Source organism: Phoca vitulina, unplaced genomic scaffold (assembly GCF_004348235.1).
Source record: "Phoca vitulina isolate PV1807 unplaced genomic scaffold, GSC_HSeal_1.0 scaffold8, whole genome shotgun sequence".
In the NCBI taxonomy this organism is placed as follows: domain Eukaryota; kingdom Metazoa; phylum Chordata; class Mammalia; order Carnivora; family Phocidae; genus Phoca; species Phoca vitulina.
The window spans coordinates 29,810,528-29,829,990 of NW_022589711.1; the positions used below are offsets into that span (position 1 = coordinate 29,810,528).

General features: G+C 35.5%; 1 protein-coding gene across 4 annotated transcripts in view; it reads right to left on the reverse strand.

The window, feature by feature from the left end:
• Nucleotides 1-19,463, reverse strand: part of CBLB (Cbl proto-oncogene B) — a 219,748-nt gene that overhangs the window by 101,891 nt on the left and 98,394 nt on the right. For all 4 annotated transcript variants that reach the window (XR_004299783.1, XM_032406461.1, XM_032406460.1 and 1 more), the window contains exons 5-6: nucleotides 7,687-7,843; nucleotides 121-242 (exon numbers count right to left, since the gene is read on the reverse strand). Coding sequence is in view for 3 of the 4 variants with exons in the window: in XM_032406461.1 (XP_032262352.1) it covers nucleotides 121-242; nucleotides 7,687-7,843 (279 nt within the window). In the remaining variant the exon portion in view is untranslated. The remainder of the gene's footprint in view (nucleotides 1-120; nucleotides 243-7,686; nucleotides 7,844-19,463) is intronic.

The window sequence follows — 19,463 nt, forward strand, 5'->3', positions numbered from 1 at the left end:
TTAGCATTTCCTTCCCCCCCCCCCCCCGCCCCCATGGGTGTTACTGATTTACTTAAGAATGGACAAGAGAGGACTTTTCATCACGAGATATACCACATAATATTGCTGCTGAAGTCTTACCTTCCAGGTTTGGTGCTATATTTCTGCAGTCGTGCTTTAACTTCATCATATGTGAGAAATGCCATGTAACCCGGATGTGTTACAGCTAAGAAATTCCAATTCCGTAAAATAGAGCCCCAAGGCTAAAAATATGAATAAATGAAAAGATACTATTTAGATAATATCAACTATACACCAACCCATCACTTAATTTAGTTACTGAAATCTCCTAGATATTTTTAAAGTGAATATGAGCTTCTGTAGCTTAGGTCAACCTTTACCATTTAACAGTAAACATGAAATACCTTACTCTCTTTTTGGAGAAATAATAGGCAGAAAACAGGATAGGATACAGAGAACAAAAAGAAAAACTATATACTTTCTTCACAAGTTCTATTCCCAATACAGCATTTGTGGTAATTTTGAAACCTAAAACACATCACTTTTCTGTTCAAAACCCTCTAACTTTGAGTAAAAGTCAAAGTCCTTACAAATGGTCTAGAAGGACTTTACAGGGTTGATGCCCAGTTCCCTTTCCTCCCCATCTGTTGTGACGTCTCCACTTTCTGCCTCTTCTCCAGGGACGATGGCTTCTTTGTAGTGGGCTTGAACACAAAGGTACTCCCCCACCTCAGAGGCTTTGTATTTGCTGATGATGCCTCTACCAGAATTCTTCCTCCAAATAGCTAAGTGATTCCTCTCCAGTGTTGCTTCCTCAATGAAGCCTTCACAGACCACTCTATTGAAAACTGCTAGCACTCATCACATTCCTTATCTCCCTTGGTCTGTTTTGTTCACCACTGTACCTTTAAGGTATCTAATTTTATAGAACAAGAAGCCATACCATGGGATGTAAGTGATTTGGCACCGTTTATACATTAACCAGAAGCTACATAAGAATAAGGAACATGCCTGTCTTGCTCACCAAAGGGATACCAGCACTGATGTAGTCTCAGAATACAGTGATCAGGGAGGTGTAATTGTTGAAGAGCTCCTCTAACTAGTCACTTGTCTAAAAGGCCTTGACTCCCAACCTACCATTCTTTCCATGGTAACATACTACTCTGCTCACATTTGGCTAGTTCTTGCACAATTACAGAAGGTTTATGATTCAGTAGTAAGTTAAAGATCTTGCACAGAAATACACAAAGGCACACAAACAGAGTTTGTACCATTCTCTCTTTCATGTGATTAGTTACCCCTCCAGTTACCATGGCAAGAGAAAAAAAGGCAGTCAGTGATAGACAATTTTGCTTGAGGGTGTGAATGAATTGTCTCGGCCATATTTTTAAGGCTGAAGCTGCATTTATTCCATGGACTTGGTGGCATACTCTATCTAATGTGCCAGATTATTAACTCATATCTTCTACAGAAAAGAAGAAAAAACGGTATTTTATGTTGCCAAGTGAGAATTGTTGAAGTGGTCATCCTAGACATGATCATTGGTAGAGGGCTCCTGCTTTTGAATGTTTTGAGACTTGTTCCTCATTATTGTTAAGCAAGTTTTAGATTCACAAGGCAGAATTCTTCAAGGATTGTATCTCTTGAGATGAGGATAACAAGGGAAAGAAAGATTTAGTAATGAAGAGTTCTTTAACCTTTTCTGACATAACAAGAAAAATCTTCAGGGTATTCCCCCAGCACACTAAAATATCTAATTGGGCAAAAAGGAGCCCTGGAGAACACTATTATGAGAGGTTCTGTCTATGTACTTGGGGGAAAAAGAAAAAAAAAAAACATGTTTCTAATTTTCTTCTAAAATCATGACTAAAAATTACATAAACAATACTTGGAAGAATATCAGCATATGTTTTTAAAAAAACTGAGAAATAACTGCTAGTATAGGAAATGGGTTTTATTTTGTTCTACTTCCTCATCTACAAAGAACAAGGATGGAGAGAATATAAAATATTTGGGTCACTTCCATCAAAGTCTACAAAAACTAATGGAAGAGTTGTTTAAAAAAGTGCTGCACTTCGTGGAGAACCAATGCGCAGATCAGAATACAACTGAAAAAAAAAAATGAAATTGGAGTTTTGAGCCAACTGCTACAGTATTAAGCAACCATTTCTTGGTACATAATCCAGAGGGCCAGCTTCTAACTACAAAAATATTTGTGTAATAGAAAGAGTCTGTGTACTGTTTTTCTTGTGAATGCTACCCACAGTCTGAAACACATGGTAGTTACGTGTTTTTTGTTTTTTTGTTTTTAAAGGATTTTGCCAACTAATGGCTTAAAGAAGGCAAAATAAAATGCTTTGGAGAATAGGATTATTTTTGCATTTGTTTTTAGACTAAAGGAAAGGTTTTCACACCCACCAACACAAAATTATTTAGAGATTCTTAAATGACTACAGAAATTAATTGAGTGAATGAAGGAAGCTATTCCCTCCATTCTTCCAAAATACTATTTTCAAGAATAGCCCTTTACTGACTTAAAGCTTCGGCTGGAAGAGGGGCCCGGACTGCTCTGTCTAGATCTGCTCTCTTATTCCTTGCTATAACAGATGACTTTCCTCTTCTTCTTTTGCTCTCTATTCCACTGATGCTATATATTCCATAGTCACGAATATATTCCCCCAAATCACACATTCCTTATGCCGCCACCCAGAAGCCCCATTTCTCAGCAACCCCATCGTCTCTAGTAGTGGGGAAATGGAAGGAGAAGGGGAGCAACAGCCCCAGGGAGAGGGAAGAGAGAAGCAAAATCCCCCTCTTTCCATTCCAGGACTTTAGCACCTGCCAATCCCAGCATCTCTGAACCACCTGGAGAGGAGAAAGAGAAGATTAAAGGCAGAAGCAAGAGGAAAGGAGGAAGGTAGCTACTGCAAGATTGTTCCAACATCTTCCTAGTATTTGTTCAAGTTCTGGCAGAATGTCAGGATAAGGGAAGAGAGGAAAAGAACGTACCTAGTAACCAGATTTACGTTCTTCTTTTCCCTTCTTTCATTTCCTAGACAATTGTCAATTTCATCTCCTAGTCCCCGCTGATGACTTCTTCCAACCCTTATGCTAGTTCTCTGTTGTCAAACCGCAATCTTGAGCATGTACCTTACTCACTTTCAGAGCCCATTCTGCTAAATACCCCACTCCCAACAATTTAGAGGTGAGAATTCATTGCTAATTCACCACCACCACTGTGCCTGCAGAAAAATATATGTTCATGCAGTTATAGTATTCATAAAACACATTTTTCATACAGAATGCATAATTATAACTTAAAAAAACCTACTACTCAATTTTTAAAGTTGTATAAAATAAAAGATCAGTAAAAGTTAATACATTTTACTTGTCTATGCATAGAACTAATTTTAAGGCACATGTATGATTAGTTAAAACATCTGAATAATGAAACTGAAAGAAGTGAAGAATCACAGAAGTATATAGGAGCTAATGAGAGTTCTTTAGCTACTTCTGTAATTATGAGTTTTAAAAGAGACTAGGCATGTTTAATTTACAGGTATTTTTTTGGTTTTGTTATCTAAAACTTTTCACGGTAACTCTACTTAAAAAGATTCTTTTCCTCTCCCATCCCAGTGAGCATAAATAAGACACACGTAAGTTAGAGTATTAAGATCAAATGCACTGTTTTAAAGTGAAACAGCTTATAAGAAAATATGTGCACGTTAAATAACAGTTTGGGTAAGTGTTCAACCAACATTAAAGTGCCCTCATAACTTTCATATATAACCCAGGCATTCTAGCATTTAACATCCACATTAAAAAGTCATCTAGGCCGCCCAGAAAAAACACACTTTTCCTAGAATGAACAGTTAAGGCAGGAAAATAATTTTTTTCTCTTCCTTCACAAGGGGAAGAAACAAAGCTTCTACTACTTCAAATGCCTTTGTATTATGTGAAATAAATTATTTGTAAAATTATCAGAAATCTTTAAAGAAAGGAGAGGTTCTATTATAAAATGGTCAGTATCAGGTAACACAATCTTTTTACAAAATGTATCATTAAAATCATTGACTAAAGTAAGCTAATGGCCTATACAGGCATACCTCATTTTATTGCGCTTTGCTTTACTGCACTCCACAGATACTGTGTTGTTTTTGTTTTTGTTTTTTTCAAATTGAAGGTCTGTGGTAACCCTATATTGAGCAATTCTTTCATGGCACCATTTTTCCAACAGCATTTGTTCACTTCAAGTCTCTCTGTCATTATTTTGGTAATTTTTTTAAAGATTTATTTATTTATTTGAGAGAGAGAGACAGTGCAAGCAGGGGGAGGGGCAAAGGGAGAGGGAGAGAAACAGACTCCCCACTGAGCACAGAGCCTGAGACACGGGGCTCGATCTCACAACCCTGAGATCATGACCGGAGTCAAAATCCAGAGTCAGACACTTAACTGAACCACCCAGACACCCCATATTTTGGTGGTTCTTAAAATATTTCAGATATTCAAATCATCATCATATCTGTTATGGTGATCTGTGATCTTTGATGTTTCTACTGTAATTTTCAGGGGAGTCACAAACCACACCCACATAAGATGTCAAATGAAACCCATAAATGTGTGTTCTGACTGCTTCGCTGACCAGCTGTTCCCCCCATCTCTCTCCCTCTCCTCAGGCTCTCTATTCCCTAAGACATAACAATATTGAAATTAGGCCAATTAATAACCCTACAACGTCCCCTCAATGTTCAAATGAAAGAACTTATCTCCCTTTAAATCAAAAACTAGAAATGATTCAGCTGAATGAGGAAGGCAAGTTGAAAGACAACACAGACTGAAAGCCAGGCCTCCTGCAGCAAACAGCCAAATTGTGAAAGCAAAGGAGAGGTTCTTGAAGGAAATGAAAAGTGTTATGCCAGTGAACACACAAATGATAAGAAAGCAAAACAGCCTTATTGCTGATACAGAGAAAGTTTTAGTGGTCTGAAGAGCAGAGCAAACCAGCCATAACCTTCCCTTAAACGAAAGCCTAATCCAGAGCAATGCCCTAACTCTTTAATTCTAGGAAGACTGAGAGGTGAGGAAGCTACAGAAGAAAAGTATGAAGCCAGCAGAGGTTGGATCATGAGGTTTAAGGAAAGAAGCTTTCTCCGTAATATAAAAGTGCAAGGTGAAGTAGCAAGTGCTGATGCAGAAGCTGAGCAAGGTATCCAGAAGATCTGGCTACAACAATTAATGATGGTGGCTACCTTCAATGGAGAGGAAATGGCCTTCTCTTGGCAGAAGATACCATGTAGGACTGGTATAGCTATAGCTGCCCTATACAGTGATTCCTCTGATGGATCTGGGCAAAGTTAACTGAAAACCTTCTAGAAAGGATTCATTACTCTAGATCCCATTAAGAATATTTGTGATTCATGGAAAGAGGTCAAAATATCAACCATGGACAGGAGTTTGAAAGAGATTGATCCCAACACTCGTGGATGACTTTGAGGGGTTTAAGCCTTCTGTGGAGGAAGTAAGTGCAGATGGGGTGGAAATAGCAAGAGAACTAGAATTAGGAGCAGAGCCAGAAGATAGGACTGAATTGCTACAATCTCATGATACAACTTCAACAGATGAGGAGCTGCTCCTTAGGAATGAGTGAAGAAAATGGTTTCTGGACATAGAATCTACCCCCTGGTGAAGATGCTGTGAAAATTGTTGAAATGACAATAAAAGATTTAGAATATTAGTTGATAAAGCAGCGGCAGGGTTTGAGTAGATTGACTCCAATTTTGAAAGAAGTTCTACTGCAGGTAAAATGCTTTCAAACAGTATCACGTGCTACAGAAAAAAATTGTTTGTGAAAAAAAGGACCAATCAATGCAGCAAACTTCACTGTTGTCTTATTTTAAGAAATGGCCACAGCCACCCCAACCTTCACCACCCTGATCAGTCAGCAGCCATCAACACTGAGGCAAAGACCAAGACCCTCCACCAGCAAAAAGATTACGACTCACTGAAAGCTCAGATGATGGTTAGCATTTTTTAGCAATGAAGTATTTTTAAATTAAGGTGCATACATTGCTTTTTTAAGACATGATGCTATTACACATGTAATAGGCTACCGTACAGTGTAAACATAACTTTTATATGCACTAGGAAACCAAAAAAAATTTTTTGACTTGCTTTATTGTGATATTCACTTTATTGCACTGGTCTGGAACTGAATGAACCTGCAACATCTCCGAGATGTGCCTGTATATACCAAGGGAATAATCATGAAACTAGTGTAAACTGAAAATATGCAAAAGCACAATTTCTGCAATCATTTATCTAATTTCTTATCCTATACATCCAGGTAGAATTATGATCTTAAAGTTGTAATAAAATAAAATGTATTCTATAAGTATTGATGACAAGAGTTAATTTGCCTTCTGTTAACAGGTCCTTTTGTAAATTAAAAGTTAATCCCACATAATTTGATTTTCTTACATAACTCAGTCACCAGATCCTTGCAAACTAGTGCCAAGGAGAATCATAAATCAGAGAAGGGAAATTCTTATAACATGGGAAACATGAAAACCAATATTATACTCCCAACATTTGTTGAAAGCATGTTTCAAACAGAATAAATCTTACTATAGACTAAAGTAATAAAAAATTGCATCAGAATACAAGCAAGCCTGTTTTCTGATCAATTTACCTCATTTACTAGAGAATTCATATTACTACAAGCATAAAGATTTTAAGTGGGATTCTTTCGTTTTGTGACTACTTGAATTGAATGCCATACATGATATACATGACTACTTCAATTGAATGCCATACATGAAAACACAAATTTCAAGTCTTCATGTTTAGGGTAGTTCCACGAAGATATACAAAAGAATAAAATGATAGCATCCAGCTTTCATCATTCAATGACACTTGCTTTTGAAAAGCTATCTAAAGACAATTATAAAGGACAGATTAAAAAATAAAAACAATAAACAGGACAAGAAGGTTATGTCACAGTCATACATATCAGTGAGGAAACAGGGAAAAAAAAAAAAAACAAAGCCTAAATTTACCAAAAGAGTATTTGTTAAATTAATGCCATACTATTTTGATGGAATATTATATAGCAACTGAAAATTAATAATTATATTAATGAAAAAGATTTATTGACATGAAAAAATGTTTATAACATATGGTTGAATGAGCAACGTAAGTTGTACAACAGTACACACCACTGGAGTGTCCTATACAGAACCTGATAAATTTACTATTTACTGCCAAGTTTACTATTTCCTTTCTCACCAAATGAAAGCAGGAGACAAAGGGGAGACATTGGGATACAACCTCAGCAAATGCCCACCTGTAAAATTTGCATTCTGTCAGTTACTGGGCTAAAAGTGAGAAACTAAATAGGAAATTTAAGAGCAAAGCTCCTTTGCATGGATCTTCTCAAAGCTAACAAGCAATCGCCAGCCTCATAGCACCTGGTACTCCGAACTTAAACCCTAAACATATAGAGATGACCAAAAACTTACACCAGCAACTTCAAAATTATAGACTACCAAAAATGAGACTATTTCTCATATGTTTGTGTGTGTGAGAGAGATGTACACACACACGTGCACACGAACACACGCACATCACATGCGCACACAGGGAAGGAGATGAGGAGGGAGGAAAGGATGAAGCAAATAGGACGCTTACCTGAAAGAGCCTGGTAAAAATATCAAATTCAAAAACTGAAATGTAATCATTACAAGTTAAATCAATTGTTGATTTCAGAGCCATTGCTTCCAGGCCAGAGCTAATTTGATGAACCTCATGAAGGCACTGTCTGAATACTTTCCATGGAACAATAGTTCTGTGCAAGGAAAAAAAAAATAGTAGTTGAATCAAGTGTCATTTAAGACTACCTTCCACTGAAATAGCACAGTTCAATCATAACAGTAATATAATTAATTGCATTTGTATTAAAAGACAAATAGTTGAGAAAAAAGAAGACAAACAGGTGTTCATAATCAGTAATGGGTTTTGCTAACTGGATTATTTTCCATTTGCTAAGAATGTGACAAAAATCTAAGTAAATTTCTCTCTCAAAAAATCCTTCACTATCAAGATATTTCTAAAAATACATCCAAAAGAAGGGATTAGGTCAAAGTCCTGTGTGTCTGACCTCTTGCGTACACAAGATCATTTGACTTTGAATCAAGTTAAATTTTCCCCCTCTTTATTTCCTTAAAATAACTCTAAGACTATGGGTTCACACAATAGTAGGAATTCTTTATTCATGGCACAAAAGAGTAATTCACCATTTTAAGAAAGCGCAGGAGAAAAGTCATGAAGGCATTTTAGCCATTATCCCCTTGTATTCTGCAGATAAACAACATGTTATCTAACCTTTCATATTAATACAAAGGGAAATTTTAAATCGTTTAGCTGGTCACATTGGCTAGCATATAGAAACTTATTTATTGAAAACTTATTTTTCTTAAATATCATGCATCAAAATTTTTATTAAGCAGCGCATTTACGTAGTTTAAAAATTTAGAAGGGCAAAAAACGGTGTCCAGGGAAGTCTCCCAGTCTGTCCTCCACCTGACCGGTTTCTGACATTCACCACCTCCTCCCCATCATGAAAATAAGTAATACTTATTATTCATCCCTTAGTTCATTTTCCTCCTTTTGGAATGTTAAATGCCTACTCCTGAAAAGGTGGAAGAAAGAAGTCCTTCATGTTTTTAAAATTTTAAGCTGCAGTTTTTACAACAGGACATCATAAGAGCTATACATACACTCTTAGAAGATTATAAATATTTAAGCCTTAGGTTTTTCTTTTCTAGTATCTTGTAAGAAATAAAAGACTCAGGCTGAATGGACTACATCGGCCCTATCCTATGCCAATTCTCCCAGCGAAGCATCGCCATAAATGTACAATTATATATTCATTCAATAATTATCTACTGCAGCGGTTGTCAAACTTGAGCATTCATTGGGAGCGTTGAAGGGCTTGTTAGGACAGAAATTGCTGATCCGCAGCCCAAGATATTCTAATTCATTATGACTGAGGTGGGGCTGGAGAACTTACAGTTTTAACAAGTCCCCAAGTGATGCTGATGTTGCTGGTCTGGGGAACACCACTTTGAGAGTCACTCATCTCTTAACTGCTAAGGTAAAGCACTGTGGATAAATACAATTACGAAAATACATGATACTATCTGTCCTTGAAGAAGATACACACAGGGTAGAAATAAGACATGTAATGTTAAAAAAAAAAAAAAATTAGAGGGAGGGATATATAAGGAAGTCCTGGAGGAATTCCAGAGAAGGAGTGGTCTGTGGCAAGATGAATAAATGAATGGTGGGACACGCTTACGATACCATGCTGTATTTATAAGAAAGTTTAGGTTTGATATACCACTAAAAGAAAGAAAAATATGAGGCTGAATACATCAAAAGGCTTTTCTCCATGTATGAAAAAAACAGGAAACCACAGAGAACTGAAGAGACATACCACATCAGACGCCGTTTAGAAGAAACACACGTCAGGCTCTGACTAAGGTTAACAAAATGTTGCTGTTTTAAGAAAACAAGGAACACTTCTGATAATGTTAGAAGGCTATTGATTTATGGCGAAGCGTAAATATGCAATTGTGTCCAGTTTCATTACAGTTACCACGAAAGTAGTGCTTAAGAAGCACATTTTCTTTTCCAAATTAAGATTCAAATATTCAATGCATAAAAGGGACATGAACCATAATATTCAAATTTTTTAAAATTTATACAAAGAACTACTGATTTAAGAATGGTATATGTTTTATTTTTGTATGGAAATCTTAAGAGAAACTTGTCTTGTGTATGAAGTATAAAAAGTAAATCAACTGGCTAGACACCTTTGATACGTTTCCATAAAAAAGTTATCTTCATCCCAATATTTAAGGAGCTTGCAGATCATAATTCCTTTCAATACCCAATGATTTCCCAGAGCAAATTCTTAAAAAAACATACGAACTTCTAAAATTATAGTCTAACATACCACTTGGAACAATAATTTACAAAGGAGCAAGCCACATTTCCACAGTACTTGTGTAAATGATACTTGCTCACAGTTCACTTGTGATAAAGGTCCAAACAAGCTCAATTAAGGGTTGTAACAGGGATTAAGAAGAAAGGGCATTATCTGGTTAACTAACTACATACAAAATCTGTACAACAGATACCTTTCCTTTGATCAACTGAGCCAAACACCCAACATAGAGAATGGTGGGGAGAAAGAGGATTTCATGAGTGAAGAACAGAAATAGCGTACAATGACTTCTTAAAACAAACAAACAAACAAAAAACCTGTTCTAAAACTGTTGCACTAAGGATCTAACCTTTCCAAAGAGGATTTCAAGTTGCTACCACCTTCTTTCCTGATGTGTGTGGGGGGAGGGGAAAAGGAGAGAATGGCTTTTCACACCTTTAATTAAACTATAGCAACAACAGAGAGTAGTGGTTTCTACTCTCTTTCCCTAGAGATGAAGTCAGAGAAAATATTAATGACAAATTGTTTTACAAATACGTACAAACTTCATTGTGCTGGCAGAGATCTGGGAATAGAAAAGAGGAAGAAAAACTAAAGAAATAGAACATAAAAGCTTCAAGCTCTCACCAACCCAGAGATATTTTAATCTGTCCTTTTTGCCACTTACAATCATAAATCACTTTAATTACAAATTGAATTAACTTTAAAATCTACTAAAAAGCACAAGTAGCTGTTAATCCACAAAGAATGGAATACAAGGCCAATGGTTAGCCAGACACAGAATAATAATGATTTCAGGATTTTTAAACATCCAGTAAGAATAAGAGCTGTCATTTATTGATTGGTTGTCTACGCTCTCTGCCAATCACCAAGTCCTATTACAATATATATTACTGGAGTTTGTCACAATAACACCATGAGGCCGATAATATATTTATCCTCATGATACAGATGGGAAAACTGAGGCTTAAAGAGGTTAAGTAATTTGTCTAAGAAAGATTTTATATGTCCTAGGCATTTTGGTAGGTTCAGAACAGAAATATAAATAAAGTCACAATCTAATTAAGTGGAAAGACTTGTAAATATATTATGTTGTGTCAAGTGCAAAAGTTATTATAGAAAAAGATGGATGTGCCTTGGAAACCCCATGAGATGAAGCTCCCTGAGAAAAGGAACTGTAGCTTACTCACCTTTGCCCAAGACAAACAAGGTGTGCAACTAAAATTTGTGTAATTAGGGGCACCTGGGTGGCTCAGTCGTTAAGCATCTGCCTTTAGCTTGGGTCGTGATCCTGGGGTCCTGGGATCGAGCCCCGCGTTGGGCTCCCTGCTTGGCGGGAGGCCTGCTTCTCCCTCTCCCACTCCCCCTGCTTGTGTTCCTGCCCTTGCTATCTCTCTCTCTCTCTGTCAAATAAATAAATAAAATCTTAAATAAATAAATAAATACATAAATAAAATAAAATTTGTGTAATTAAATTAAACTGTGTCTAGGGAAAGCAAGGGAGTGTTACACGGAGGAGGAGCCTAGAAATTTGTGCTCCATTCGCTTTCTCCACTACACAGAAATCTTTTGAGGACTGAAAAAGAGTAATAGCCCATTCATATCATGTCAGGAGAGATAAGAACTTAATATAAGGCTATATTATTTTATTATTAGATGATAAGTCTTGGTCTGTTTACCAAGAAAACAAGAGTAACTTTATTTATAGTCTTGAAAACAGAGCGAGTGTCCTTTCAGATAAAAACAGATAACAGGGAAACAAAACTGAAAAGTTGTCAGTAGGTCAGCAACTGACAAGCCACTCAAATCTTCCAGGCTTTTCTCCTCCTCTATAAAAGTGGAAGAGTATATTGGATATTCTAACTTGAAAATCTTGCAGTTTAAAAAAAAAAAAATAAAAGGAATGGAAGACAAAAGATTTTAGGAGATTGTTACACACACACAAAAACAAAAGAAGGCAAAACATTTTCATGACACCACAAGTTCATAAAAGGATATAGGTTTTACTTTTAACTCCTATGAAAAAAAAATCCACATAATCAAGGTGTGAATCTCAACAAAGGCTAGGGTATTTGAAAAGTCATATACTTCTGTGTGAATGAGAATTTATACAGCACTTCTAGAAGGCAATCTGGCAGCAAGTTTCAAAAGCCTATTATTTTTGACCCTGAAAGCCTACTTCTAGGGATTTCACCTAACAAAATTATGTCAAAAATGAATAAATAAATACACAGCAGCACAAATATCCATCCGTAAGTCTCTTCAATATAGTGTTGTTCATAATAGTAAAAAATTAAAAACAAATACACTCAATGGTAATAAAAGGACATACTACATTCAAAGATTATAATATTATAACAGCAATTGACAGTTGTACAAAAGAATATTGTCATGGAAAAGTGTCCATGACATACTTAAATGGGAATAGCATTTTTTGAAATTGCATGTCCTTTATGAGCCAATGCTAAAAACTGTCTAGAATGTCGGGAGAGATCAATACACAGTTTAACTGCTAAGAACTGGCTCATGCTGGGAGTTTAAGTGATTATTTTATTTTTCTCTATAAGCCATTAGAGTTTATTAGAAATAAAGAAATAAAAGATATGCTAAAACTGTTTTAAAATATATAATCATAGAATGAATCAATTAAAAACAAAAATTATAATAGTATTTGCCTGAGACACAGTTTTATATGTAGGAAATACAAAAGAATTTATATATTGAACTATGAAAAGAAATAAGAATTCAACATGGTTGCAGAATAAAAATCAGTTGTATTTCTATAAATAAGCAATGTATCATTAGAAAATAAAACTTAAAAATACTTGATTTTTACATTAGCATCTGAAAATATTAAATAAACAGGAATGAGATAAACACAAACACACATACAATCAGAGATATAAAAGACACAGAGGGTTATAACACTTTAATGGACTGGCAGATTCAATACTGTAAAGATATCAATTATCCCCAAATTGACTCTTAGATTTAATATAACCCCAATCAAAAATTCTAGGAGACATTTCTGCAGTAGGAAATGGTAGGCTGATTCTAAACTTTATAGGGAGATGTTAAAAGCCAAGAATAAGCAAGTCCATCTTCAATAAAAACAACACTGACAAACTTACACTCTGTGCATAATTAAGACAGTGTGATAGTAGCACAAGAATAAACAAGTAGATGGAACAAAACAATAATTTTAGAAAGAAATACAACCATATTTGGACACTGGATATGCCATATCAATTAGATTTAAACAGCAGTGGGGAATGAATGATGTTTTCAAAAAATGCTGCTGGGTCAAATGGATATACATATGTAAGAAACTGAATCTTGACCTTTACCTAATACCATATACAAATTTTATTTTAGATTATTGTTTTATCTTTCATATTTAGGTGTAAGATTAAAGGGTTTTTTTTTTTTTTAGAAGAAACTAGAGAATATCTTCATTACTTTGGAGCAGGCAAAAAATTTAAACAGGCCCCCAATTGCTCAAAGGATAAAGAGAAAGAGAAATTAAAACCTGTGTTCATGAAGATAGATCACTAACAATGTGAAAAAGAAAGCACACATTGGGAGAAACATATAATCGACAAAAGATTCCCATCTAAATATTAATAACTACTACTCAAAATTGGGCAAATGATTTTCACATACACAAAAAAAATCAAAATGTTCAATAAACAAAGATATATTCAGCTTCACTGGTCATCAGAGAAATGTACATTAAAAACACAGTGAAAGGGCGCCTGGGTGGCTCAGTTGGTTAAGCGACTGCCTTCAGCTCCCGGGATCGAGTCCCACATCGGGCTCCCTGCTCAGCGGGGAGTCTGCTTCTCCCTCTGACTCTACCCCTTCTTGTGCTCTCTCTCTCTCAAATAGATAAATAAAATCTTAAAAACAACAACAACAACAACACAGTGAGATTCCACTTGACCCCACTAGTATGGCTTATGAAGAAAAAAAAAAGACAAAGGATATCAAAGGGTTGGAGAAGATACGGAGCAATAGGAACCTTTAGGCACTGCTCACAGGTGAGTCAGTTGGTAAGCCACTTTAGAAAACTCCTAGAAGCATTAAAGCTAAAATTATGCAGAAACTAGAAGCCAGCAATTCCATTCCTTGCTACACATCCAACAGAAATGCATACACGGGTTTTTAAAAATATAAAAAGAAAAGTTCATAATAGCACTACTGATAATAATCCGAAGGAGGAAGAACCCAATGACCATCATCAAAAGAATCAATAGGTAAAGTATGGTATAGCTGCACAATGGAGCAAGAAGAACGAACAGTCTGTCACATATATGAACATGGGTGAGTTTCATAAACAAAGAATAAAAGGAGCCAGATTTTTTTAAAGCACATAACTGTATAATTTCAACTCTGAATGATTCCATGATGCTAGAAGTCAGGATACCATAGGCAGACAGTGACTGTATGGAACTTGCTGAGGGGCTGGGGAGAAGGGGTGCTCAGAATTATAGGTAATATGCTATTTACTTTGGTGGCATTTACATTAGTGTGTTCACGTCATAAAAATTCTTCACCTTACACTGATGTTTTCTATACTTTTCTGTATGTGTATTAAACTGAATATATAAAGCTTTACAAATTTTTACATAAAAACTCTAAGATGAAAAAGAGAAGAAAATGTGGGAATGGATGTAGTACCTGCCATAATATAAACAAGAAAGTCAATGTTTATTTGTGGTTGTTGGTTTTGTCACTGTGGTGGTGGAAGCGGTGATGGTAGTAGTTGTTTAAAATTCATTCTAGCTCAAGGAAATAAAATGTCACCTTGATTTTAAACAAAATGAAAATCTGTTCTATCTATATTAACCCATTCTTATGTTTAATTTCATCTGAATTTGGTCAGAAAATTCACTTTGACCAATGAAGATATATTTAGTGTCAATACGTTTAAATTGAGGGCTAGTTTTGGTCAGAAGATAATGAAATATTCATAAGATATTTTATATGTTTTGATTTTTATTATGGATGCAAATATTAGTACTGTGACTCCTAAGCCTGTTGATATTTTGTATAGAGTTTTTCCTAAAGCCATTCTTTTTCTGTAATTATTTCTGTAATTTGTTAAAGAATATGAAAATAGATTGTTATCAGGCTATACTGTTCTTACTCTTCCATCACAAATGTTTCTAAACACAAAAGTTTTTGTTTGTTTTTGAAAAGCAAATGTTTTCCAGGAACCCACACAAAGAACGTATCAATACTCTGGTCAAATAGTTACCTTACAATTCATCATGGGCACCATGGTAACAACCATGGTTATCAAGGATGTTCATAATTAGATCTAACCATTCCTGTGAAAATTCTTGACTTTCATACAGAAAGACACACATACTGGGTATTTAGGGTTATTTTTTCTCAAAAACATTCATAACATTTTGTCTATAGTGTGGACAAGCACTACTTCTCTGTAAAATGGACAAGTATCATTCTCATTTTCAGATTCTGAAAGTTAAATTTTGAAACAAACACTTTTTATAAGATTGCAGAAACAAGGAAAATAGCTTCTTCAACATTATTCCTGATTTCCTCAGTAATCTCATTCATATGATAGATTTGATGCTTTCTAACTTCTGGTCTCACAACCAGACTTCTGAACACGATTAATTTACTATAGCCATGAAATTATTTTGGACATAATTCCATTTATTTTCTGGCTTTGAAATAAAGTTTATTGGTGAAAAGGGATGGGAAGAGGAACTGTAAATATAATCCATAAGAATATGTCAGAATTCCATGTTTAACTTTTCCACTTAGTAGCCATTAACCATAGACAAACAAAGATTCTGGTCTTAAAACAGTGAGTATTTGTTCTTTTCTTTCTACTGCACAACTTTCTTCAGTATATTTTCTTTGAAAGGTTAGTGATACTTGGTAGGTTTGTAAGACACATGAGATACGTGGATCACAGCAAGATACCTTTGATCTGCTGAGGTCAGGTTAAATAAAATCAAGAAGTTATAGATTCTAAGATTAGAAAGTCCTGCCACAGAAGGGCTTCAGTAAGGCTTTAAAATGATCTTCCCTTTAGCATTAAGAGCCCAGCCTATCTTACAAACAACACAGTCCATAATAAAACAAAGCTCCTCATAAATCTCTCTACAAAGGTGAAATAAGTTAACAAGCAATGGGCAAAGTCCGCTAGATATCGAAGTTAAGCTGAGGCAAAAGAAATATACAACTTTCAACAACACTTTAAAACCCTCACACAAGAAACTGCATAAACACATGGAGCCTATTAAAGCTTTGGTTATAAAGGAGACCTACAGAATTTCTTAAAAGAGAAAATACATCAGGTTATAAGTGCCTTGTTGTTACTACATCTAATGCAAACTTTTAAGTCTTTATCTAGTTTGATCTTTAAGTACTATTATCTGGTTCATCTCCCTCTTTCTTTAAATCCTGTCTTCCTTTAGCATCTGTAATACCACCACACTCATGTTTTTTCCCCTACTTTTCTGTGATTCTTCCATCTCCTTAAATTTCTTCTATGAATACTTCAATTATCAGAATTCTTTTTTTTTTTTTAGATTTATTTATTTATTTTAGAGAGAGAGTGAGAGAGCACGAATGGGAGGCACAGAGGGAGAAGGAGAGAGAGAGTCTCACGCAGACTCCATGCTCAGGGTGGAGCCTGACTCAGGGCTTGATCCCAGGACCCTGAGATCATGACCTGAGCCAAAACCAGGAGTCCAACTCGTAACTGACTATGCCACCCAGGTACTCCCATTTATCAGCATTCTTTAAGGATCTGTCCTCTTCATTCTCCCTGCACATTCTTCATGGTCTACATCAATTAGTCCAATGGCTTCACATACCTTTCAGAGATTACAAACTCAAATATCTGGGAACCAGGCAGTTAAGAGAAATGAGTAAAGAGATCCAGCTAAGGATTACAGTGAATTGGAGGAGAGCCCGTCTCAACTGGGCAGCTGGCACCCAGGTCTAGCCAAATGTTGCCCTGTCAGAATTCAGACCTAGTGGTGCTGTCACTCCCAATTATTCAATGAAAGTCAATAAAATATTTTTATGGAAAATAAATTTTTAAAAGTTACCACTAATTTTTTAGTTAAATATTTCATAAGGCCAAGAAGTATTCTACAGGCTATCAATCTGCAAACTCTCATAAATACACTATCAATCCTAAAATCTCTATCCCTATTCTATATTCTTTCCACAGTCTCAAGGTTGTATATCCAACTTACTATGTTTATCACCACATGGATTTATCTCGGTGCACAAAACCAAACATAGGCCAAACTGAACTTATCTGGTTGTCAAATCCCCTCTTCTTCCTATTTTCCTGTCTCAGTGAAGGGTCCTCAGTTGTTCAAATAAAAAATTGAAACATCACATTTGACTCCTTTCTTTTGTCTCATACATCTTGATAATCAAGTATGCTTAATTTTATCTTTATATCATTCTCAAATTCATGTCCTTCTTTTACTTATATATATGTATAAGTTATTTGGTGTATTGATTACCTTTCATATATTATTTTATATATTGATTATTTTATGTATATTATTATAATCACTACCTAGTTTTCTACAACAGCCTCCTACCTATTAGTCTTCTATTTCTCTTCGTATTTTTCAGTTTCTAAAGTGTGTGGGGGTGGAGGGGGGCAATCAGACCCCAGGGGGTATACAAGATGATTCTTTTCACGATGAGAAGAAAATATTGAAATTCTACTTGCATTTTTATGTAGTTTTTTTTTTTTGAAAATTTTATTTATTTATTTGAGAGAAAGAGAGAGAGAATGAGAAGGGGAAGAGAGAATCTGAAGCAGACTCTGAGCTGAGCATGGAGCCCGACTCAGGGCTCCATCTCACGACCGCGAGCTCATGACCTGAGCTGAAACCAAGAGTCAGATGCTTCACTGACTGAGCCACCCAGGTGCCCCTTTATATAGTATTCAAAATTTGTATTATATGTCCTTTATTTGTCTTACATATGAGAATACATGTTATTTATACAAAAATATATGTATGTATGCAGATGATAAATAATGATATGGTCAAAAAAAGTATTTACTAGTAAGTTAGTAATAATGAATATAATCAAGTGGGTTTGGAAGCCACTGCTCAAATTCATTATCCATACTTCAAAGAGAGTCACCCCACCTAAGATGCAAGAGTGACCACTTCCCGACCTAAAACCCATCAATGGGTCCCCATTGTTCTCAGGGCTCGAAAGAACAGAGTTTTAAAAATACAACTTTGTATATGGAAAAAGAAAGTACAAAGGGGCAGAGAAGGACAGAACTTTCAAAGCATAGTTGGAGAGAGAGAGAGAGAGAGAGTAACAGTTGTAAGGACTTCCGGCCTTGTAGGTAACTCCTACAGTGGGTCATAAACCACTACCCCTTATTTGGATTCCATGTTCACCAAGGAATTTTGATATGGTTCCACATATAATTTATCGATGGTGGCACACACATCGTCACCTGCCTGACAGTGGCATTAATCATTGTAAATTAAAAAAAAAAAAATTCTGGGTTATAAGATCAGCTTATGAGCTCAGTTAAATTGTGTCCATTCTGTAAACATACTCTTGGTTCAGTTCCATGAAATCAGTGTTCAAGGATGAGAACCAGAACCTAAGTCATGGTGATTTTACTAGGTAAAGGTCACTTACTGAAGGATTCAGAGTGGAGAGAAGGAGAAGGAACAAAATAACAACAAAAAGGAGGAAAAAAGGAAGGCATTTATGTATCCTTGAAGTTATCTGTATCTTTCTTTTGAACTTCAGCAGACACTGTAACAGTTCAGTCCTGACCACAGCGCTTCCCACAGAACAGACTCCTTATTAACATATGTGCAACCCATACGTCATACCAGCCCCTCTATGGAGCCTGAGTGGTCCTCTGACAGCTCTAGTAAATAATTTAGTATCTGTGACATTCCTTAGGCACCTTTCTAATGGCACAGAACTGGTTTTAAATATTTATCACCTCTGTATATACTATCTTCCCCAAATTGAATACATACTGCTTAAAGGTAGAAAATTATAATTTGGCATCTTATTTGCTTTTTGTATCTAAGATCTTGTTATAAGGGGTTATACAAAATAGACCTGTAATTTCATTTTCCTTATTAATATAAAGATCTTTAGATTTTTTTTAAAAATAGGCAATAATAGAAGTTGACTAAATAGGAAAAATATTAAATAGTATTCCTTGAGTTCTAGGTCAGTTTTGTTCTTTCTGAGCTCCTGCTGTCCAGTTACCTTGTACAAGTCCTGAATTTCTATTGTGCACCTCCTCCATTAATTAAATATGACTAAGTTGCCTTTTCTTTGACTAGAGGAAACACTGATCTAGTTAATATGCTAGAATAACATGTATCTTACTCACTGGAAAGGTAAAGAGACTATTGTCCTTCATTTCTTATTAAAAGTGAAAGGAGAATACAGG